Source organism: Netta rufina (genome assembly GCF_964035555.1).
Source record: "Netta rufina genome assembly, chromosome: 15".
Taxonomy (NCBI): domain Eukaryota; kingdom Metazoa; phylum Chordata; class Aves; order Anseriformes; family Anatidae; genus Netta; species Netta rufina.
In genome coordinates this window covers 6,659,579-6,683,537 of record NC_140138.1, presented here as the reverse complement: position 1 = coordinate 6,683,537, position 23,959 = coordinate 6,659,579, and the positions used below count along the sequence as shown (strand labels likewise).

Here is a 23,959-nt window from a genome sequence, read left to right as displayed (position 1 = left end):
AGCCACAGCCATGCAGGGCGTCAGCTGCTTGTGCGTGCCCTTGGGCTTCGTGTTGCTTGGGGGCAGCGGGGGGACCCCGGTGCTGGGGAGAGCCCACATGGGATGGGATGCGCTCCTTGTAGCCTCAGGGATGGGGACCTGGCTGCTGCCCCCCACCCCCTCACCCCGCTGGCCTCTGGCCAGAGACAAAAAAACAGGCACCAGCAGAGAGTGTGTTTGGAAAATGCCAGGATTTATTAGACAGGCCGATGTTCAAGCTGACAGTTTCATCCAAATGCACTCGATCACGGGCACCTACACAGGCCTGTGTCCCCGCTGTGTGTCCTCCTGCGAGTGTCTGTCCAGCATGCGCTCAGGCGAGATGCTCGCAGCCCGCGACGTGGGGACGGGGGCAGCAGGAGGTGTCCCCGGCCCGGCCCCAGCTTCGGACACCCCCCCACTGCCATCGCTCTTGCGTGGGACATCGTGGGGGAGAGGGAAGCCCAGCGCAGTGTGCCAGGAAAAGGAGCTGGCCATGTCAGAGGAGCCCCATCCGGGACACTCGTGCCAGTGCTTTGCACGGGGCTGCAGGCGGTGGAGGAGAGAGCGAGGGGTCGTAAATGGGAGAGAAGGCAATGAGTGCTGAAGAAAAGCTGGAGCAAAAGAAAAGGAAAGGAAAGGGGCTGGGAGAAGGATGGGAGCAGCCTGAGAGCACAGTGATGCTGCCTTCAGGTCTGAGGCCATCAGGGAGAGGTCAGGCTCCTCCTGGGCTCCGGGGGCTTTCCATGGGGCACCCCGGGCAGAGCCCACAGGCCCTGGAGGGACAAGGCAGCAAAGAAAGAGATGGCACAACACGGCACTTGCAAATAGAAGGTTTGATGGACTTACTGTGACAATGACACACAGCGCAACGGCAGGAACAGCAACTCTATTAGCACATTTCTTTTGGCATTTCAGTGCCATTAGCTCTTAAGAAAACCATGCAAACTCAGCCAGCGGAGGACAGTGAGAGGCGAGAAAGAGTGGGTGAGATAGAGAGGGACGGCGATGAGCAATGAGATAACGTGAAAGAGGGAAAAAGGAACAGGAGCGAAGGGAGGCAGCAGGTCTGAGACCTCACAGCACTGACTCATGAGTGCATCACTTCTCTCCAGGCTATCCTGGCTTCTGCTTTCTCTGACATCTCTCCTTGCCTTCACTCGTTACTTCCAGTCCCCTCTGCACAAGACGTGCCCCTTCCCATGCTTGGAGGTGGATTTGTGTCTCGTCGGCTCTAGTTCAGCTGCACAGTCCTCACCCCAAGCAGAGGCAAGGAGCTTGGGAAATCCCTGGGCGGCATCACCCCAAACCCACCTGGGTTCAGGGGACCTCTTCTCTGCAGTACCCAGCCTCAGTGCCTGGGGACATGGGGCCCCAGGGACCTTCTGCCTTGGCCCACGTCCCGTGGGGCACGTGGTGACAAGGGGCACTGCCCTTCACACCCTTCCCATCACAGCAGAGCCTTCTGTTTCCAGCTTTCTCTTTCCCTCGCTCATTCCCTTTGCCTTCTTCTTGCCTCACCCGGCACCTCCACCTCTTCTTGTTCCTGCCAAAGGTAAGTCCTTCTGCTCCAGAGGTTTCCTGGAGAGCAGCGGTGGCTGTGGTCCTTTGGCAGGAGGAAGGAGAAAAGCCACTCAGCAGGCTGTGGCTGGGCTCGAAGGCACCAGGCTCTGTCTGGGAGATCTTTGTCACTTGTGCTGGGCAGCGCAGCCCGGCGGCGGGGGCCACCCGTCATCCTCCAGCGCTCGCTGCCAGGTTCCAAGGTCGGCTTCCCCGGGGAAGGTCGCCTGCTTGGGATTTGCCTTTGAAGCAAAAGTCATTCTCCTGTGACTCCCAGGACTGAGTGCCGATGCACAGAGATAAGCCAACAAAATTCTGGCTAAAATGGGTGAGGTTTGGACAATAAGCCACAGAAACCTGCCTGGATTGTCCTGGGGAGAACAGGTCAGCAGAGGGGAAAAAAGGATGTGGCTCGTCATCTCCCATTCCTGTCTGCCTCCACAGAGCACAAAAACCCGGGGCTGCTTGGAGAAAGCATGCAATGAGGACTTAAATGAGGTCAAACTGCCAAACTATTAACCCTCTGAGCCCTGCTGACTCTCGGGCTTGACTTGCCAGCATGGATTTTTGAGGTTAATGGCAGGAGCAGGCACGAAGTGCCCTGTCTCTGTGCTGGCCTGGAGAGAGAACTTGCTGACAGCTCCTTGCAGGACTCTGTGATGCGGGGTGCTGCCCCTGTTCCTCCAGCACAACTCAGCCAGGTCCTGCAGCTCCTCTCCAGACCACTTCTTGCTCTGTCACGGACTTGCAGATCCCATCACGGTGATCCATCTGGAGCAACAAATGCCCCTGCAAACGCCTGGCAGGGGGACCGAATCCCTTCTTAGGGCTCACGCCCAGGTGAAGGCTGCAGAACAAAGTTAAGCTCGGCTGTTACATGAAAGGAGGACTCTACCAGGTGACCTAAAAGCCTTGGAAGGAAAAACAGGATCAATATTCGCAGAGATTTGCAGGATTTCTGTGCCTGAAAACAACAGCTGGAACCTGGCCTCTGCTTCCCTGCGCAGCGCCGTGCCCCGGGGCTCCCGGTGATGCCCCAGGTTACTGTGTCACTGCTCGCCCCTGTGCTCTCGCCGTGCCCTCGTCCTCGCTCCCTGCTGGCTTCGTGTATGCAGAGGCTGAAATTCCAGTTCGCCCATCTCGGCACCAGTGAAGAAGCAGCTACAGTTCTAGCTCACCACACATTGCTCATACTTACAGCTTAAACATTGCCTTCTACTCAAAAGAACAAAGATAAAATGTCAGGAATTCACAGTTTTTATTCTCTTTCTTATGCCCACCCATCTTCCCCTGCCATTGGTGTCAATGACTCAAAGTCCTCATCGTACAGTAGCCTTTGCCAGTGTGGCACTCAAAGGGTTAACAGACCACGGCTTCTTGGACAGATAAGACATAAGCTCATTCACCGGTAGGAACACGTGGACGGCTGTGTTACAGAAACCTTACGGCTTCTTGTAGCGATTCTTTGGGTTTTCGCCACAGCCGGTGATGTCGCAGGAGAGGACATTGGGCTTCTTCCCCAGGCCGATGCTCCCCAGCAGATCGGGAAGCTCGCGGGTGATGGCCTTCTCGATCTTCTCGAGGAAGCACCCGCCCATGTAGGAACACTGCTGAGACAGCAGCTTGAAACTGGTGATGGGGTTGATGCCAAAGAAGTCCTTGTAAGCCTCGCGGTTGGGGAGGTCAAATTTGCTGACATTGGTCTTTGCCAGAATGGACTTAAAGATAAAGAACTTGTCAGGATCTTCCACAATGTCTCTGAACACCAGTTCTCCATCACTAAAGAAGGTCATTTTGTCCTTGTAGGTCTGGAGATAGCGATCGACCAACAGGGCGTGGATGCGCACCCGGATGGCGTGTTGGCGAATGAAGGCGATCTTATTTTCCATCCTGTTCTCAATCACCTGGTTGAGATCTTCCAGGAGTGATATCTCTTCTTTGAGGAACAGGTCCTTGTGGGTGTCCGGATGATACTCGTGGGGCCAGAAGGAGCTAACGTACACCCTGGGTGGCTCTGTGACGTTGATCAGAGGAGCCAGGCTCCAAAACAAGGCACCGTAGACTCTCATAAGCTCCTGGGTAGCCAGGCTGTCGGCTTTGTTCAGGATGATTCGGATCTGGGACTCTCGGCCCTTCAGCTGGCGGAACAGCATCTCCAGCTCCAAGCCCACGTCCAGCTTCGTAGGGTCAAAGACGACAAAGATGAGATCGGCTCTGTCGATGAACCACTGGCACACGTCGTTGAACGGGTAACCTTGAGGAGAGGAAAGAGAAATCCAGCAGCGATGGCCAGCACAGCGGGAGTCCCTTCAGGTCAAGGGACAGAGAAACCTCGAGCCTGCTGCGGCTCACCCCCTGTCTGGGTTGGACAGGCAGTGAGAGACGGCTGACTTCCCAAGTGGCACAGAACCCGTTTCTCGTGTGCTAAAGCACTTCAGAGTTAATTTCTGGGCATGAAAACTCATCCCTGTGAGCCTGGGCCTGTGACTGCACGTCACCCTCAGCCTCACCTACAAACCTCCAAACCTCTGCTCTCTCTGATGCCAGCCACAGCTTCTTGCTGCCCCTGTCAGCAGGCATCGGCCACGGCACCGCTTTCCCCAGTGGGCACCGAGAGGGTCAGCAAGCCCTGCGGGGCCTGTCCTGGCATCCAGTGCCAGGTGCCCCTCTGGGTGCTGCTGCAGCGCCAGCCATTGGCAAAACCTGGCTCCAAGTGACAAACAGGACAGCAAATGCTGAGCCATGATGGCCGGGTACATTCCCCAGGCCACGGGAAAACTTCCCTATCCCCCTCAAAGTGAGAACAGCCCCGTCCTGTAGCCTAGGGCTCTTCCCCGTAAAGTTTCAGTCATCATTGCTATCCTTCATTGTAACAGCATCTTTTCTGGAGTCCCTCGGATGAACGCAGTAAAGCCCTACCTCGTTCTTGCTGCTTGCGGTTTTCAATGATGCCTGGCGTGTCCACGAAGGTGACTCGCTCCAGGAGCTTGTGAGGCACCTCTATCCCTATCAGCTTCTCCAAGAAGTTCTGCCCAAACTTCTCCAGGGGCGAGAAGGAGCGCGCGCTGTCTGCAGCCATCACGATGCCCTCGATGGTCTTCAGCTTGGGGCCGTGCATGATGACGGTGAATTCGGAGGTGGTGGGTTCTGCCCCTGTCCAGCACAAGAGGCAAAACAGAGCCGTGAAATCTGTGCCAGGCACCGGCCATTGCAGGGGTTGGCCCAGGCCTAGATGGGGAGCACCTCCCAGGCTCCAAGACGATGTCGGTGGGAGCAGAGAAGAGGATTGGGAAAGGCTTTTCTCCTGGGAGGATGAATAAATTGGGGCAGGATGGGGAGAAGACATCAAGATGCCCTCGTTACATGGCTGCTGCTCTCGCAGCCATGCAGGCTCCCTGCTGTGCTGCACCCAGGGGGCTGGGGGTGGCGAGCACTGCGCTGAGGGATGGGGATGTGGCAGGGGAAGAAGCCCGCGGGGCCGCGGTGAGCGAGGTACCTGTGTAGAGCTGGTAGGGAGTGTCGTCCAGCCCTAGGAGGTAGTTTATCATGGAGGATTTACCGACGCTCCACGGTCCCAGGAATAGCACCATCGGCTTGGAAGTGATCTCCCCATCTGCGGAGAGGGGAAATAACAAGAGGAAGTGAAGAAACAATAGCCGTGGCCGCTGCGCATTTAACTCCCTGCCGTAATGAACATCCCAGCTGAGCGGCAGGGCCGCAGAGCCTCGGGGAGACGGCCGCCCTCGGGGCTGCTCTCCCGGCACCGCTGAGCCACGGCATCGCCCGGCAGGGCCCCGTGCTGGCACCGCGGCGAGATCGAACCCTGTCTGCCCTGCTCTGAGCTTTGGCCCTTCTTAGACTACAGGACAAGTTGAAGGTCTTTTAGATCGGGTCTCGGCTCGGTTCGAGTTCAGCCAGGGTGAGCTCGGGGCTGTTTGCAGGGGGCTGTTGGAGGGCAGGCGCCACAAAGCACTGGGCATGCAGGGGACGTGGCCATGCTGCAGGAGGGTAAATGCCTCGTGCAAAAGGAGCTGGGGTGTTTGAAGGCTGCAGGGCTCCAGACCGGCACAGGGAGGGCAAGCTCAGCCAACAGCCCTGCTTTGGGCTCGGGGAAAGGCAGGAGGAGAATTAACCACAGTCCCCAGCTCATGCTCTGGAAGCCCCACACTTTGCTGAGAGGCTCATGGAGCGCACACAAGGGCTGGCGTGGGGCCCGTAACGACCTGTCCCCTGCCCAGGAGCAGCTCCAGGAGGTGCTGGGGCTGACCAGCACCATCAACCCAAATGCACTGCCCAAATGGCACTGGGCATGGGGCTGGCTGCACCAGGGGAGCCCCTGGGCTATACTGGTCCCCAGACAGTGCCCTGGGCAGGTGGGAGCATGCTAGTCGGCTCGAGGCCAAATAAGACCAGAAATGGAAGTAAAAACTGGATGAGCGAGCTCCCGTTTGTGGGGAGCTCATCCCCATCCCCTGTCCCACAGCCTTCCCCCACTGACAGGACAGGGCACCCACAGCGGGGTCAGCCCCGAGCCCTGCTCCTGCCCCCGAGGTGTGAGGCAGCACCAGGCAGGCAGGGTCTGGCAGCGGGGTGGCCGTCACCTGGGGGCAGTCGGACCAAACCCCCTCCGTCTCCTCCGCCAGGGAAGACGCAGCCTTCCCACTCCCGTCTCCCCAAAATATTTGGGATCTGACTTTCTGTTCCCATGCGGGACAAAAACAAGTGTCGAAACCTCGGGCTTTCATTACTAATCATCCCTCCGTACCACTGTATCACCGCCGCTCTGTTCGCTCGCCGGCTTTAATTGGGTTTCGGATGATTATTGTTATTATCCCCTGTGATGTTGTGCCAGAGGTTTGAAGGCGGGTCCCCGCGTGCTCTTTCATAACAGGTTCCCGGCCAGGTGTGGCTGGGTGAGGGCAGGAGCCAGCGAGCCCCGGCTCCGCTGCACGTGCCGGGGGGGCTCCTCGGGGTGCGAGGTGCGTGGCTCAGCACCCTCCCTGCGCACCGGGGCCGCACGTGGCCGTGCCGAGACAGGCAGCCCCTCTGCAGGTCACCAGCAGCTCTCCAAAACCATCCCCTCCCTTGCTTTGGAAAGCTCCTGGGCCCTGGAGGACCTGAGTCCTCCTCGCCGCTGCCCACGGTGTGGGGCTGGGGAAGCAGAGCGTACCTCCCACCCCGCTGGGTGCCTGGCCAGGCCTCCTGCCCTGCTGGGTGCCCCCCGCTGCGTCCCTCCAGCACGGGTTTGCGTCACCTTGGTGCTGCTGCCAGGGGAAAAGAGGCTCCGTCCCTGCCAGCACGGGATGACGGCAGCTCCGCCACCACGGCTCTCTCCAGCCACCCTGTGGCTGCTCGCTCCCAGCCCAGCCTGGCTCACGCCATGCTTGGTGCTCATCCCAGCTCGTCCCAGTGCATCCCAGCTCGTCCTGGTGGTGTCTGCAGGGCAGCCTCACGCCGGTCGGGGCATGATCTCGCCCTGCATGTGAGCGGGGGGACCCTCAGACCCTGCAGCTCTTTGCATTTCATTTGTGGCTCTGCTTAAATCACAGCAGCTGCTTCTCTAAGGGTTCCTGGAGCACAGAGCACGCTGAGACGCCGCAAAGCACCTGGCAGTCAGGGCCGGCAGGCCACATCTCCCCCGCAGAGGCTGTGCTCATCTCGTCCTGTCCCACTCTGCCTTAGTCCATGCCCCGGAGCCTTGTTGCTCCTGGAAGGGCTGCTGCCTGCAGGGGAAGACACAGAACTGCTTCTCTCGCTCATGGAGGGATTTTTTCCTCCAGTAGTGGCTTTGTGGGTGGTTTTTCCATGTTGCTCCCAGGGCCAGGCTGCCCTCAGGTGGGAGCCCTGCTGCTCTGAGGCCAGGATGAGCCCTGGGTTGGGTCTTCTCCTTCCTCAAACCCTGCAGAAGTGCCGGGTGCTGGCTCAGCCCCGTGGGGTGAGGGCGACCCCGCGGTGCAGATCCATCCCGAGGACACGCAGCAAAGCAGAGGACGTGGACAGAGCCTCCCTCCTCTCCTGGCTCGGATTGACCCAAACATCCCACTCTGCCCCCAAACCAGGAGGGTTCAAACACCAGGCCAGCCCCCTGCGAAGCCTCCTGTCTGTGTGCAGGACGCGTGTGCCCGCGGCCGGGGGGAAAGCTGCGCGTGGCTACTCGCCCTGTGTGGTGCTCCGTGCGCTCGCCCCGTGTGCGCACACCCACGCAAGCAGCAAGCACGCACACCCGTGTGCCTGTGCAGCCAGAGACGCAGATAACACAGCTATCTGACACGCTAAATATATCTGCCACGCTCTCCACTGCCTGCACGCTGGCATGACAGGGAGCCAGAGGCCCTCGGGCACCACTGGGGCTCTGCCGCTTCGGGGCCGGGTATGGAGGAGCCCACTTTGGCAGGATCCTAGAGCAGGGGCCGTGGGGTAGGACACGAAAAGATGGGATTCCCTGTCCTTTGTGTGCCTTGTGCCACAGCAGGGACCCAGGGGAAGGGCTGTGTGATCACCAGTGCTTCTTGGCCTCCCTCCCAGCCCCTGCTTCTCCGGGCTGGTGCTCCCGGGGGCCCTGGCAGCTCCCCCAGTGCATGACACGGGACAGGAGCCAGCTCCAGCTCCCGAGAGAGCTGAGGCCGCCGCGCAGGGGCCAGGCTGTGTTAGTAGGACAGCTGCTGCTGGGTCATCGGCTTAAACTGCAGCCGGGGGGGATCAAGGGGAGGCATTTGGGGAAGTTTCTGCACGTAGAAGGGTGAAAAGAGATCACCCCCGCAGTGTGGGCTCTGCTCCACTCCTGTGGGTGGGAGACAGACCTGTGGGCCCACCACGAAAAGCCCTTGAGCCATCACTAGAGGACCTCGCACCCTCCTGAGACTGAACCCACGAGGGAAAAAGGTTTGGAAGCCTGGCAGAGGCGAGGACGGCTGCGGGGCGGGCAGTGCCGGGGCAGCGCTGTGCTGCTGGGTGCCGTGGGGCGCGGGAGCAGCCGAGCCGTGGCTCTGCTGGGGCGGGTGAAGAGGAAAGCCAGAGGCCAGTGAGGAGCTCAGGCAGCGCCGGCAGCATGCAGGGGGCAGGCAGCAATACCAACCTGTGGCGGAGGAGCCCAGGGTGCGTCCGGGGTAAGCTGTTAGCAGGGGACACGGGGAGAGAGAAAAGGTACCGTGAGTCGAAGAAGGGATGCGGCTGCCTGGGTCTGGCCCGGGCCGAAGAGGGAGCTGAACAGCGGCCCTGGCCTTCTCGGAGGCAGGACAAAGCCAGAGGACGGCCACGTTTCCAGCAGGAAAGAAGGAGTTACAGTCTGTCAGCAACGAGACCCGCAGCTACCAGGATGAGAATCCAAACCCAGGCAGAGCTGCCTCGCCGGGGATGCCCTGCGCCCCAATCCTCCTGCCCCTGCCTTCCCTGGCAGCATCACCAAGCAAACGGAGCCACACGAGGCACGCTTAGGACAGCAAGCAACCCAGACACGTGCCCTGACCGCCCCACGGTTATGTGTGCCTCCCTAGACTGCCTGGTGAAGGCGATCATCAGGCCATCCCCTAAGCAGGCAGGCTAATTGGCACATACACGGTAATTAGCATCAGCAGCATGCACCATGGCCTGGCAGCAAGCTTCCCATCACCAGGCTGCGAGGCTCCCCGAGCGAGGGACATCCCCGATGGGTGGCCTGCGGTGACCAAGCGCACGGGGGACCCAGCCCATGCCGAGCATGGGATGGAGACGTCCCCTGTCGGGCTTGGCCATGCTGTGAGCAGGGAGCTGGGTGAACTCGGGGCTGCAATTCCGAGCCTCAGCCAGGCTCACGGCGCCGGTCGCAGCTCCCCAGGGCACTGCTGTGCGTGGTGGGGAGGCCCCGCTCGGCTCAAACCCACGCTGGGGCTGACGCGGCTCCAAAGCGGAGGCCAAAAGGGAGCCCGGGGAAGGTGGACAAAATGGAGGGAGGGCTGCCGCGTAATGGAGGGGCGAGGGTGCCTGCCGTGGCACCCCTCTATATTGGCTTACACCTTCAAAGGTCATGCATATTCCATGACACTGCTGCCCCGCCGCTCGCCCAGCTGTCCCGCTCCCCCCCAGCCAGCTCCGCGCCCTCCAGCCTCCCGGGCCGTGGGGGCTCACCACGGGGGGAGGTTTGGGGCATCTCCTGCTCACAGGGGCACCACGGTGCCAGGAACCCCTTGTGGCCGCAGGCAGGACAGGGGCTCACCCCACCGCACGGTGGAAGCAGCTGAGAAGGCTCCCTCAGCCCCACCGTGCCCTCGCCCACCCTACAAAGCCAAAGGGGCTCCCTCAGCCAACCCTCTAATTAATCTGCAGGCTGCTCTAATTGCACCACTAATGAAGGGCTGGGGGAAAACGTGTCAGTGGGTATAAAAGGCAAAGTGCTGTGCTTTAGGCTTTTAGGATGCGACTGTGTATGGTGGGGTTGGGGTTTCCAGAGGTACTTGAGGAGTTTGGTGGAAGGTGAGACAGCTCCGTGGGAGGATGGCCCAGGCTTCTCGCAGCCCAGTGGGGCTGTGCCTGGCTGTGCCCTGTGCCAGGCAGCTGAGACTCCCTAGCAGGGAGCAGGGAGGTGCTGCTTGGGCATGGGATGGCTGAGGAGCAGACCCAGGTGTCCTGAGCTAGGCCCCGGGCTGTGCACAGGGGCTGCATCCTATAAGGAAAGAAGCTGAGAGTCCACCATTTGCCCCTGCGACCCCAAGTGGTCTCCAAAACGCAGTGCCCCAGGGTGAGCTGAGAGCGGATGCTTGTTGCTGTGACCCCCCCCGACCACCCCCCAGCACGACAAGCAGCTCGTGGCCCCCAGGCACATTGAGGCAGGCCAAGGCAGCGCGAAGGCAGCGGCACGGAGCAGGCTGCGTGTGCCTCTGGTCGTGTGAGACCTCCAACCGCCCGCCCCAGGACCCCGGTGGGTGGTGGCCGATGCCCAGGGTGTGCTGTGAGGTGTGGGGACGGGACCTGGGCTGGTGATGAGGGCTCCACAGCCCTGTCCCTACCCTGTCCTGCTGTCCCGTGGGTCCCCCCCTGTGCTCCCCACTGGCTCCAAGCTGGAGAGGAGCTGGCCGGGCTGGGGGTGAGGAAGGCTGCCTGCCAAATGTCAGAAGTCTGGCACTGACCTAGGAGTGGAATTTGGGCTGCAGTGGGGGCCCCTGGAAAGCAGGAGTTCTGCTCTAGGTGGATGTGTCCTGTGGGTTTGCCCATACGAGCAGGGGACACATGAGTATCTGCAGAGGAAGGTCAGGGTGGTGTGCGGGGTCCTTCTGGCTCCGGTGGGGCAGGCATGGCTCCAGGGTGTGAGGCCAAAGCCCTGAAGATGTCTGGGGGAGGAAGCAAAACCCCGGGGCTAGGAGGGACCCTGGCAGGAGGCTGACGTGAGCATGCAGCCAAAGAACTGGGGGACCTGGTCCCAACTTGGGACAGGGCTTAACCCAGGTCTGGAGCCATCTGTGCTTGGAAAATGGGGTGGTTCATGTCATAAGGGTCACAGGAGCCTCCAGGTGTGTGAGCATCTTGGGGCCAGAGCTGCACTTTTCCTCTTCTGGAGGGACTCGTACACTGCTGGGGCTCAGCCCAAGCCAATGCCCATGGCCACGGGAACCTGCTCACCTGATCCAACGTGTCTGCTGTTGCCAAGGGGTGGAAACTCTAACTCCCGGGATGAGTGAAGGCTGCCGAGCTTGAGGAATACCCTGCCCACATGGCCGTGTCCCATATGGAGCAGGAAGGATGCCAGCTCCAGCCACCCCCAGGAAGCTCAACCCCAGCCTTGAGAGGTCCTAAGCTTCCTTGCCAAGCCTGTCTTGCTGGGCCATGATCTCTGCTTGGCACGGGTACAGAGCATTGATGTTGAGCAGGTGGAGGACCCAAAGCAGGCAGGGTTCAATGCTCAGCCTACACAGATGGTCCTGACAGCAGATGGGCTAAGGCAGATGCAGGAATGCCTGCCGCTGGGTGCTGGGTTCACTAGGGCACGTCCTCCAAGCCCAGCACGTTCATGGCCTTCTTGGGAAGCTGTAGAGGAAGACGAACTATCCGAGCCTTTCCATGATCTGCTCTCTGCACTGCTGTCTGAATGCATCCCAATGACCTGACGGTGCCGGAGACCCCGGTGCCCGCAGCGTTACCTGTGATCTCGTGCTGCCTCAGCTCATTGTATCTGTAGGACTGCTCCAGGGGCTTGATGGAGGAGTGGTAGATCTTCCTCAGCCGCTGCAGTACTCCTGTGGGAGCAGAAGAATGCAGATGGGAGACAGCCAAACCCCAGCCACCCTGGCTGCATCCCTCCTAGGTAAGCTGCTGGGCATTCCCTGCAGACCTGGAGGGTGACAGCTGATCAAGAGACACAGCTCGTGCTTGAAACCTTGGCCAAACTGATCCAAGTCACGCATCTTGGTGCCCCTGCCCTGCTAATATTTCCTACTGGGCACTGTCCCCATCTCCTGCCGGTCTTGTGCTTGCCAGCAGCTGATGCAAGGAACCTCTCTCATTAATGCCTCTCTCATTTAGCACTCAACACCCGTGATCCCCAAAGTCCTCCACAGAGCCCAGGGACCCCTGCTGCAGCCAGTGCTGCCCCCCTGCTGCTGGCATTTCCCAGCCACTTTTATTGCTTCCTTTCTAGTCCTGACTGCCAATGGGACCAGCAGAAGCAAGCCTTATAAGAATAATACCCAACCCGTAACTGGAAAAAAAATCAAAACCCCTTATTATAAGTTGCTCCAGGCTTCTCCGAGCAGCAGGCAGCAGTGTGGCTGCCTCATCTGAGCGGGGCTCCCTCACCTGAGAAGTCGTCGGCAGGTTTGTCTTCATTCAGCTTGAGGGTGCTCTCCAAGTGGGACCGGTCGCGCTTGGTGGGCTCGCTGGCATCCTCAACCTCTTCTGGAGGGAAGGACAAGGAGACCCGTTACTGCTGGAGCTGGCGGCGGGGGACCCGCACGGGAGCTCACACAAGCTGCTGCTGGGGAGAGGGCTTTGGGGAGCGCGCACACCCCGAGCCCGCAGCCCCGCTGCGCACCCGGCACCCGCCAGCTTTGGCACGCCGCTCGCTTTCTGTTTTGCAAATGCTCCTGGAAGCTTGGCCGGGGCTGCTGGGGCCATGGCTGCCGGGGGAAGCGTCGCGGGCAACTGCTTGGCTCCGAGGAGGGGCCGGTGGGGGAGGCCCCTGGTGTCTCCCGAGGGGAAGGCGAGGGCCGGTGCTCGCGGGGAATGCGAAGGATGTGCCTGGAAGGGGCTCTCGGGCGCTGGGGAGCAGCTGCTGCCCACAGGGCTCCTGCCCACCCTGCCACTCCCCCCGGCAGCTGCAGCTCCCTTCAGCTTTGGGTGCTCTCTGTTCTGCCTCTCTCCCTGTCTACCACCCAAAAATCACACGTCGAGCTGCAGACATGAGGGTTTGTGAGGACGGGATTCCCTCCTGTCTCTCCACCTCTGCCTCCTGCCAGGCTGGTGGCTGCCTCTCCGGAGCCTCCTTGGTTCGGTGCTGAGCGGCAGGAGGTGGCCCTGGGCACCTTCCCCAGCCTCCCCGCAGAGGGGGACAGAAGTGTCCCAGCTCCAGACGTGCTAGCAGAGGGCCCCATGGCTTGGGGCTTTGGAGCAGGGCCTCAAGGACACGTGCCCCACTGGCTGGGCTGGGGTACAGGTGCCTGGGCAAACAGGGGCACTGACGGGCCCTGGGGCTGCCCCGAGGGACTGTGCTGAGCCTCCCCCTGAGCGTGGGGCTGAGGAAGACCTTTTGACTTGCCAAGTAAAGCCACAGATTCCAAACTGGGTTTTCCTCTCGGCACAAACGTGAGCTTTTTGAGCTGAGATGTTACGGAAGGAAGCAAAAAAGAATCAGCTGTGTTCAAAGGTTGCTGCCTAGCCCATGGGCCAAAGTCCGTAAGCGTTTCTAGTAAAACATGGAAAGGGGGGGTCACTTTTCCTGAGCTAGCTCACATTTCGGTGACCAAACACACCCTGTCCGTGGCTTCAGCAATTCAGCGGGCTGAATTGGCTCTTTACACGTTCCTTACATGGCAAGGGCTGCGGGCCAGTGGCTGATGGACACGAGACCTGCCGGCCTGGGCAGCATCCTGCCTGCATGCCAAGAGAGCCGGGAGTTTGGTCTGGTGGACTCTGAGGGCTGGCAAATGTCCTTTAGCAGGTCTGTGGCTGCTGAAAGGGGCCGAGGGGAAGGGCAGAAGTTCATGTGTCCACAGATGGGAGAAGTCATGGGCTTAAAGTGCAGCGAGGGAAATGCTGGCCAGCCTCGGTATCGCTGCAACAAGCACCTGCATTGCTGGCATCTGCGGGCTCCCACCTGCGCCACCGCTGGCCTGGCCGTGCAGCAGTTAGGGGCAGGCACGGGAAGCACAAGCGTTAGGAGAGGGCCATGCATTAGGCGCAGTTTAATGAGCCAAGCGCAGCTCCGCCGGGGTTGATAGTAGGTCACTCTCGCCGTCCTCTGCTCACTACACTATGGCACACCAACAGCAAAAGACTCCAACCTATCTGGCTGTGCTGGCGCTCAGCAGCAGCAGGGTGGGCGCTGGGGCTGGGTGGGCTCTCCGTTTCTGCCAGCGATGGGTTGTCTGCAGGGGGGGCTGCTGCTGGAGGGTCTTCTGCTGCTGGAGGGTCTTCTGCTGTTGGAGGGTCTTCTGTTGCTGGTGGGTTTTCCACTGCTGCTGGAGGGTCTTCTGCTGCTGGAGGGTCTTCTGCTACTGGAGGGTCTTCTGCTACTGGAGGGTCTTCTGCTGTTGGTGGGTTTTCCACTGCTGCTGGTGGGTCTTCCACTACTGCTGGTGGGGTTTCAACAGCTGCTGGTGGGTCTTCAGCTGCTGCTGGTTCTTCCACCGCTGTAGGTGGGTTTTCTTCTGTTGCTGGGCTGCTGCTGCCAGAGCCAGGTTCCACGTCCCCACACGGTGGGTGATGGCAGCTGGTAGGGCCATCCTTGGCTTCTCCCTTGCTGGCAGCTGCTGCTTTGCTGTGGCCACTTTCCCCTAAAATGCCGGTGTCTTCCTTGTCACTTCCTTCAGCTCCATCCTCTGGCCCTGCTGGGCCAGCAGCGTCCTCCTCAGACTCTCCCTCCTCCTCAGACTTTCCCTCCTCCTCCGACTCTCCTTTGCTTCCATCTTCTTCAGACTCCCCACCCTCTTCCTCAGATTCCCCCTGCTCGTCATCTTCCTCTGAGCTCTGCTCTTCCCCTTCCTCTCTCTCAGGAGCAGACACCACTCTTGGCTCCTCCGTTTTCTCTCCCTCAGGCTTCCCCTGCTCCTCAGTGGCTGCTTCCTTGGTGCCACCATCAGCCTCCTCACCCTCCTGGTCGCGGGAGCCATCTTGTGGACCATGCTGGTGGGCAGCCTCTCCCGCTGCCTCAGGGACACCCAACATGGCCTCATCCTCCCCAGGGCCCTGTTCACTGTGGGGCCCCTCCTGGCTGAGCCCCGTGGCCCCGCTCAGGCCTCCCTTCAACTCTTCCTCCCCCGTGCTGCCTCCATTCTCTGCAGCACTGGGCATGGAGGCATTGGCGGTGCCGCCATCTTCCTTCTCCTCGGGGCTGCCGGCGGCGGCCATCTCCTCCAGCCGGGGCTCCACGGCCGATGAGGGGCGTTGTGCGGCACGGCCGACATCTGGGGCTGGGGCATGCGGCTCTAAACGATGAGAACAGCTCGGTCAGTCTTACCCGCGCCCGCCCGCGGCTGTGGGGCGCGCAGCCACCGGGGGACAGCGGGGGCAAGAGAGGGGGTTGGAGGCTGCCACCAAGACTTTAAATTCTCCTAACGCATCTCTGATTCCAGCTCGCTTCCCTGGCCGTAGCAAGAAGCTGGACGCAAAGAGGTGCTTGCGGGCAGAAGCGCTGCTGCTGCGCGGGGCTGGGACGTGGCCCCGGGGCCGTGCAGGCTGTGGGGCGCCGCAGAAGCGCTGTGGGGCCAGGGCGAGGCGGTGAAGCAGCCCTAAGAGAGAACCCAGTGGTGGTGGGGATACAAAAGTGGGGCGCTGGGTGCGAGAGGCCTCGGGCACTTGGCAGGTGAAAGGGTCCTTCCCCAGCCCCTCGCCGGCAGCTCCCCGCAGCGGGGCCGTGCCTTTCCGCAGCCGGCAGCGCGCAGGAAGGGCTGGGCCGGGCGGCACCACAGGGCCTGACCCCGCGGCGGGGCGCGGAGCTATTTATTGTGAGCGTCCCTTCATTAGGAAAACATTTGCCACTCCGTGCAACTGGCTGGAACACAATGAATTTGTTCTGCAGTCCGGGAGAAGTCATCTGTATTTTCCATAGGCCTCCGACTGCAATTTAACATTAGTCAACTGATGCCAAAAATAAAATATCACCAGCTATACTGTCTCCGTTACAAACAGTTGCTGCTAGCCTAAATAATCCCCTGAAAACTCTAATGCCTGCATACCAGGGAAGCGTTTCAGAGGAAAATAATGCCTTTGTACTCCAGCTGGCAAGCAGATGCCAACCGGGAGTAACGCCACCTCCGCCCAGGCCGCGGGAAGGCAGCGGGCACGGCGAGCAGCACGGGCACGGCACGCGGCATGGAGCCGGCATCCTCCTCCGGCCTCGTGCCCCATGGCCCTGCAGCGCTGTGCTGGGGACACAGGGACCTGGCTTGCTGCTTCAGCAAGTGTGACTTAAAACACCCTTGAAATTTTGGGTACCACCCATCCCCGGTGTGAGCATGGCAGGAGCAGAGCCCAGGACAGTGTTGGGGTAACCCCAGGCCTCTTTGCCCACTGCAGACACTTTGCAGCCCTGGAGCAGAGTGCCGGGCAGTTGGCCGTGTCTGTCCGTGCCATGCCGGGGCCAGCCACGCTGATAGCCCGCAGTCACACGACAGCTGAGGGCTCACGCTGGGGGACAAACGGTGCCAGCGGAAGGCAGCTGGGAGGCACCAGCCCGCCTCAGCCTGCCAGGGTTCGTAGTCCTCATGTGCAGCCTGGCACCATGGCTCAGAGCTGCCAGCATCCCCACGCCTGTCACAGATGCACGGTCACCCTTCTCTGCCCATGCTGACCTCCCAAATCCTGTCCTAGCAGGCGGCTCACAGGTACAGGAGGCTCCACGTCCAGCCTGGAGCACGGCAAGCCCCACGCAGCTCCCACCCAAGAGGGTCTGAAGAGGCCAGCTGGTGTGAGGCGTGCTCTGCCCACCCACACCCTGAGGCTCCACGCAGTGGATGGGGACAGGGAGACTCCCAGTGTGGCCCCAGAATAGCTGGTGACCTGGAGGGCTTGGAGGAAAGCTGATCCCTGAATGGGCATTTGGAGAGGGTCAGGGCAGGTGAGGAGGGGACCAAAGGAGACCCCAGTGGAGATCTCCAGGGCTGGTGTGACCCCTCTGACTGAATGCAGGGGATGGACGTGTCCCCTGGGCAGTGACCCACTGGGACCCCTCAGCTGTGAGCCATCCCCTGTGGGAGAAGGGAAATGTTCCCCACGCGCTCCAACTGGGATATTCCTGCTGGTGTGCCGGCCACGGGCTTTATTTCCTGTGACCTTCACGGCATTATATAAAGTCCCTCTCCCCTCTCCACCTCCTTCTCCCTCCTGTTTCCCCTACATGGTCTCCAAATCCATCACAAGACGAATTGTGCTGATCTGCAGATGGCCGGCTGATGAGCGCCGCGCAGCAAAATGGGCCGAAGGTTATGGGCTTAACACCCTCCGCCCGGCCTCTGTGGGCTAAAAATACGTCCAGCAACTGTACGGTGGGGTCAGGAGGAGCAGCTCAGCAGGGGCACGGATGGCACCAGCCCCCTTGCAGGCACACACTCACTTGTCCCCAGCCCCTGGGCCCCGGTGCCAGCCTGCCAGCCAAGGGTGACGTCCTCGGCCAGGAACTGTCCCCACGCACTGCGGGAGAGAGCAGGACAACCACACGGTGCAGACCCATTGTAAGATGACTCCAGGGCTCCCCAGCTTCACACCCTGCATTGTACTGAGCAACATCAAAGAGGAGACCTTGCCCCCCCTTGGTGGTGGGACCCCAGGTCCCCAAGCTTGCACCAGCCCTGCCCACATGGCTGGGGACAGCAGTGTGGGGCACAGCCGTGACGGGAATCCCACGGTGAGCTCAGTGTGCCACAGGACACCAGTACTGATGCCAGGAAGAGGGATGGCTCCGCCACCCTATGGCTACAACACCCATGACCCTTCCCTGCCGTGCTGCCTCCAGCCATCCTCGCACAGGGCCGCATGAAACGGCAGCACCACGGGTGAACAGAGCCCGCCGGGAGGGATTGCCTCTGAGGACGGCGCCGGGGCTGGGGACAGCCGGGAGGGACAGATGGGCACAGGTGGCCCCGGGAAGGACACTCTCCCCCTCCAGCAGAAATAGGAGCCCCGAGCGTGGGGCCGGCGATGTGCAGCGCCGCGGGGATGGCTTTTCACACGCCCTCTTCCCCTGCCCGAATCCCAGCCCCTGCAGCACGCGGGGAGTTATTTCTGACGGCGTGGCTGATTCAGAGCTCAGCGGCTCCCCGGGAGGCACCACGAGATGCCCTGAGGGGCGCAGAGCCCCACGCGAACCCCAACTTTGCCTTTCCCTGCTCTCCTGTGGTCCCACCAGCAGTCCATAAACCAGCACCGCAAGGAAGGTCACAGAGGGGACGGCCACCACCAGCCCTGCCCTCTCCTTGCCTTCCCCGAGGGGCTCTGGGGGACCCCACACCCCAGACACATGTCCCCATCTGCTCCAGCGGCTGTGCCCGTCCCGGTGGGAGCAGGAGTGGCAGCAGTGACGGTGGCACTGCCCGGAGGGACATGGGCAGGACTGAAGGGAAATCAAGGCTGGGCCTTGGCTGCCAAAGCACTATTTCTTGCCATCGTTCCTTTTATTTAGGCCTGGTCAAAGAAAGGTTCTGGTCAAATGGGCTCTTTGACTTAGGGGGACATCTTGCTGCTCTGAAAGAAGGAAGCATGCGTTCCCTGCTGGAGAATTTTGTACCAGACCTGAGGAAGCCCCCAGCCCCTTTTTTCCCTCTTTCTGAGGATTGGCAAGGCTGCACGAATCCCAAACCATGTGCCTGCTTCTGACAAAGTCCTCCAGAGGTGCCGGGAGGTGGCTGGGCTCCAAGGCACTGCCTGGCACCTCCTGGGATTCCCGTGGCACCGGCCGTGCCATCCACCCCGCTGCAGTCCCCCTGTATCACGGCGATGTCCCTGCCTCTGCTCGGGGACGGAGCGCTGGCCCTGCTCGCCTCCAGCTACAGCACAAACAGCCCAGGGGAAACCAGGTGGGGAATGCGGAGAAGGTCTGAAAGGGAGGATGCCCCACGTTGCTGCCAGGGCAAGCACCTCGAGGAGGATTTGCCTCGCCAGCCAGACCTAGCAGCTCCTGCCTGCCCCCACCCTGTGCCTCAGTTTCCCACCCTGGGCAGTTCCAGCCACCCCAATGTGTTTTCCAGCCTTTTTGCAGGAGAAATCCCAGCGTGATCTCAGAAATCCCAGCTGCCCACCTACAGGGGGAGATGTCTGATCGATGCAGATTGCATTGCTGACACAGGAAACAGATTAGTCAGACTAAAAAAAAAAAAAAAGAAAAGACTTCATTTCTGTGAATAGTGGGGTAGAGCTGCATGATATTTTAATTAAGGAGTCAGGGTAAGGGAACCTCACCAGGATGCACCAAATGGATTAGACCAGGCTCAGGGCTCGCTAAATATAGAGATGAAAATTGGGAATCGTTTCTGCGGGGTGTTTTTCAACTGTCTTCCCACAGGGTGCCCACGCTGGTGTTCCTGTCAGAGACAGGGGCAGCGGAGTGACACCGTGAGCAACTCCCCGGCCAGGAGGCTGTGTGCCGAGAGATGCTGAAGGACCTGGGGCTGGAGGAGGAGATGCCAGGGTGGGCAAAGCCCAGGGGAGCCCCTTGCTTTGGGGAGCCACTCCTGAGAGGGCACGCTGGCCTTGTCCTCGGGCTACTGCTGAGGGGAAGTGTCATCGATTGGCCCCAGGGCTCCCAGTGGCCTGGGTCATGACCCTTCAGTTCCTCTTCTCGTTTTTGCCAGGGACTCCTGGCCGCCTGCATAGGACAACCCCCTTGGTGCTCCCCAGCCTGAATTTTGGTGCTGCTGCGGACGCTTTGTCCCACAGGATCCTTAAATCCTTGGGATCATCCAGGCAGGGACCCAGCCCCCTCCAGGAGCCCCAGCAGCAGGACAAAGGACACGGACCCCAATTCAGCTGGGGTCCCACCACCCCTGCCGGCACTGGGGCTTTTCTCCTGGTGCCAGCACCCTGGCATGGCTCGGGGTGCCCGGCTGGAGACTCCCCGGCCCCTCCGCCAGCCACCGCCAGCCCACGAGCTCGATGGCTTCCTCGGGCTATCGCTTACAAGGGAAATGTCCCCGCGGGCTTAAAATAGCCCAGAGGAACACTGCCAAGCCAGCAGCACCGCTGCTATTCCTGCGGCGCCTGAAGAATGAGGTGATTTTAGGAGTGATTTGGTCACTCTAGGATTTACCTCACGGGCTGGGATTTCGGCACCCCCAGCAGCAGGCAGGTTGGTGAGTGGGGACGTGGTGGGGACATGGTGGGGACATGGTGGGGACATTTCCCTGGCTGCAGCTCAGCTCCCAACCCCTTCCCCATGGGGACCCTGTGCCCAGGGGGCTGCACACAAGCGAGGTTTCCCATCCACATGTCCTGTGTGGCTGGATGTCACCCGCACAGCGTGCCAAGAGCACTCCCAGAAACGTCGGGGCTGGTGGGACAGGGCGTCACATCACACCAGCGTGCCCGACATCTGCCTTGCTTTCCTTGGCCAACAATTTGGGAGGAATCCTGGTCACCCCCAGGGCTGGGATATCCACCAGCTGAGGGGGATGTGACAGGGATGTAGGTGGCACAAATGGCCAAGATCTGTGGGTGGCTGTGGCACCCCAAGCCCTGTGCCTCTGCACCCAACAGCGATGATGCCCATGGAGGCAGCTGGGGTGGGCAGCCTGGGACTGGCAGAGCTGGGGCTCTCCCATGGGTGCTGTGTCCCACCCACCCGAGGTGACGCATGCCAAGTGGTGGAGCTCACATCAAGGTGTTTCGTCCATCCTGGCAGCTGGAGCCCACCCCAAAGTAATATATTGAGGGGACAGAGCCCACGTCAAGGTGACTTGGCCTAGACGATGTTGCCCACCCCTAGATGCCATATTCCTGGTGAGGGAGCCCAACACGAGGTGACGTGTCACAGATGATAGAGCCCACTTGTGGTGACATCTCGTGGGTGATGGGGATCACCCCAAACGGACATGAGGACGTGGTGATGGCGCTCCCCATGAGGTGACATGTCCCACTGGTGGAGCCCATGCCCGTGTTATGTCCTGGGACACGTTCCCAGAAGATGGGGCACTCCTCAAGGTGATGTACCCAGGCAACACGAGATGACACTTTCCAGGTGGAAATGTCCACCCCGTTTCCAGATGACATTTTGAGGTGGCTTCCACCCCAAGCTGACACGTCCTGGGTGCTTGGAACCCGGGAGGAGGCAGGGTGAGGAGTCCCGGGGCGTGGTGGCGGTGGCCGAGGCCGCTGCCACGGGGAGAGCCGGGTGCCAGCCCCGTAACGCCCTCTGCGCCGTGCCAGGGCTTCCCTCAGCTCCTTGCCCAGCTGGAGGTGGGCAAGCACCCGTCCACGCCGGGGAGCTCTGCCAGCCCCGGCCACGTGGGCCGAGGGCCGTTCTGGCAGGGGCTGAACGAGCGCGTTCAGCCCCCGGCGTCACCACAGCAGGGCCGGGCACACAGAAGCTAAAAAACACCGTAAAACCTGGGGGGCTTCACCCCCACGTGCCAAGGATGAGGCCGGGGTTGGTCACCGGGCTGTAGGAGCCACCCCAAGCCCTTGCCCCGAGCCACCAGGTGCCTGTGATAGCCCTTCCCGTGGGGTCCTCCTGTGATCTCCTTGCTGCGGGGCCTTACACGGCCCTCGGGAAGCCGAGGCCTTCAAGATGGCAGCAGAACCCATGGGAAAAGCCAGGCACAGGGTGACAGGGGCCTCCAGAGGGGAGCGTGTCCCAGAGCCCGGCTCTGCACCAAAGGAAAAGCCCCAAGCACCGGGCCAAGCCCAGCCGGGCTGGTGGCCACCTCCTGCAGTGACAGATCCCTCACAGGGCCACCAGCCCGGCCCTGGGTGGCACCAGCCACCAGCCATGCCCGGAGAGGATCCCCCTGGCACTCCTGTCCCCATCCCCGGCACACGACTCCACAGAGGTCCCCCAACCACCGACGGGACACATCCCACACCCCGAACCCTTTTTATTCCCCAGAAGGGTAAAAGATGCCCTTAAAAGGATAAAAAACTCCGCCAGGCCAGGGGGTGCCGGGCTGCGAGAAGGCAGCAGCTGCGGGTGCCCGCGCGCGGGGCCGTGGTGGCGCGGGGGCCAGGGTGGCCGCAGGAGCGCAGTGTCCCATTACAGGGCTGTTTCCATACTTAGCCGCCCCCCCGGCAGCGCGGCCGCCCGAGCCCGGCCAGGCAGCGAACCGGCCCAAATTAACTCAAGGGCAAGCAAGGGTAACGGCGATGTCGCCGGCTCCCCCGTGGGACGGACAGCCGAGCGCCGCCACGAAACCGGGGTGCTCAGCCGGGATGTCGCAGCCCGGGGACGGGGGTCTGGGGGTCACCCCAATGCTGTCTTGCTTGGCAGACATTTGGGGGGGGAGAGGGGGCTGTGCTGGGTGCCCCGGAGCCCATCGGACCCCACGCGGGGGCTTCACCCTCACAGCCCATGGGTGCTGCCCTCAGCACAGCCCCTGCACCCACCCCAGCTATGGAGTGGGGACCTCCACAGCCTCCCCCCGCCCTTGTGGCCCCGCATAGTTTTGGGGTGACTGCAGCCCTGGCATGGGTGAGCTCAGCCGGCTGCAGCCCTGCAGCATGTCCTGCATGGGGCACGCGCCCTGGGGGCAGGCTGGGCTCATGGGGCACCCACTGCCCCGGGGGGGCTCACAGCCCCACGGGCACCCACAGCCCCACAGGCACCCACAGCCCCCACGGGCACCCACAGCCCCACGGGCACCCAAAGGTGCGTGTGGGCACCCACCACCCCGTGGGCACTTGCAGCCCCGATGGGCACCTGTAGAACCATGAACACCCACAGCCCTGCAGGCAGCTGCAGCCCCAAAGACACCTGCAGCCCCACAGGCACCCACAGCCCCACAGGCACCCAGCCCTACATGTGCACCCACAGCCCCACTGGGCACCCACAGCCCCACTGGGCACCCATGGCCCCATGGACACCCACAGCCCTATAGGCACCCACAGCCCTATAGACACCTACAACCCTATAGACACCTACAGCCCTATAGGCACCCCACAGCCCCAGTGGGCACCCACAGCCCCACAGAGCCCCACAGCCCTATATGCAACCACAGCCCTAGAGGCACCTACAGCCCTAGAAGCACCCCCAGCCCCCTGGACACCCCCAGCCCTATAAGCACCCCAATCCCCGCGGACACCCCCAGCCCCGGGGGCACGGTGCGGGAGCCATACCTGCCGTGCCGAGGAGCAGGAGCGAGGCCACGCAGCAGCACAGCAGGTTGAGGCGCTTCATGGTGGCTGCCAGGAGCTCTCTGCCGCTCGCTGCCTCTATTTATACGGCGCGGGGGCCGCGGGGCCGGGCTGGCGGCCGTCAGCACAGCCCTGCACAGATGCTGCCGCCGCCGATCCCGGGGGCCCGCAGCCGGGGGACGACAGGGGTGGCAGCACGGGGAGGGCTGGTGGCAGGGAGGTGGCACTGCCCACGGGGTCACCGTCCCGTGCCAACAGAGGTCCTCAGGGATAGGGACAAGCCCTCAGCGTCCTGGGGATATTTGAGAAAGTTCTCCCCCATCCCAAAGCCCAGCAAGAGCAGGGCGTGGTGGGGATGGGGACGGCGGTGCAGGAGGCCACGGGCTGTGCTGGGAGAGGGGGGCGCAGAGGGGATGCGGGATCCAGCCCCTGCCAGGTACAACGGGTACAGATGGGGAGACAGCCTTGCCTGTGGGGGTGCCCCCAAAAAGCCCTGAGAAGAGGTGGTGCCCCCCCTCCCCACACCACAGTGCCCCATGGGGCACCCCCATCCTGACACCCTCATCCTGGGGCACATGGGGCCCCCGGTGGGCACAGAAATCCCCTCCCCAGCCTCCCCCCAGCTGAGACACGGCATCAAAACCAGCCCTGGAGCCCCCCTGGGACTGGCATCCTCCTGCCACATCCCAGTGGCTTCCAGGGGGCAGCGTCCCCAGGGCCGGATCCACCCCATCCCCGAGCCCCCACAGACATAAGGCTGGGACAGAGCTTCTAAAAAACAAAGTACAAACTTTATTTTGTTTCTTTACAAAGGCACAAGCCTCTTTTTTTTTTTTTCACTTTCTTAACAAAATATAATAGCTTCTCAATGAACACAAAGACCTGAAAATCGTAAAAAAAAAAAAATACAAAAAAAAAATAT

The 23,959-nt window shown here is 61.5% G+C and overlaps 1 protein-coding gene across 4 annotated transcripts; it reads right to left on the bottom strand.

Annotated features, from left to right (window-relative positions):
* Positions 1–211: 211 nt before the first annotated feature.
* SRL (sarcalumenin) lies at positions 212–23,193 on the bottom strand. 4 transcript variants are annotated; one of them, XM_084296086.1, is made up of 8 exons: positions 23,020–23,193; positions 14,046–15,188; positions 12,343–12,441; positions 11,688–11,783; positions 8,654–8,689; positions 5,075–5,191; positions 4,498–4,731; positions 212–3,832 (listed from the first exon to the last, which is right to left on the bottom strand). In XM_084296086.1, the coding sequence occupies exons 1-8, from the start codon at positions 23,078–23,080 to the stop codon at positions 3,021–3,023; spliced, it is 2,598 nt and encodes an 865-aa protein (XP_084152212.1). In that variant the 5' UTR covers positions 23,081–23,193; the 3' UTR covers positions 212–3,020. The 4 variants fall into 4 exon arrangements, with proteins under 4 accessions (XP_084152212.1, XP_084152213.1, XP_084152214.1 ...); XM_084296087.1 differs by lacking the exon at positions 8,654–8,689; XM_084296088.1 differs by lacking the exon at positions 14,046–15,188.
* Positions 23,194–23,959: the final 766 nt, after the last annotated feature.

Coding starts and splice junctions, on each gene's coding strand:
- SRL (XM_084296086.1), bottom strand. CDS start 23,080: ATGAAGCGCCTCAACCTGCTGTGCTGCTGCGTGGCCTCGCTCCTGCTC. Junction 12,442..14,045: donor GCGCCAGCACAGCCAGATAG/GTTGGAGTCTTT, acceptor CCTTCCCTCCAG/AAGAGGTTGAGGATGCCAGC. Junction 4,732..5,074: donor TCCCTACCAGCTCTACACAG/GTACCTCGCTCA, acceptor TGTGCTGGACAG/GGGCAGAACCCACCACCTCC.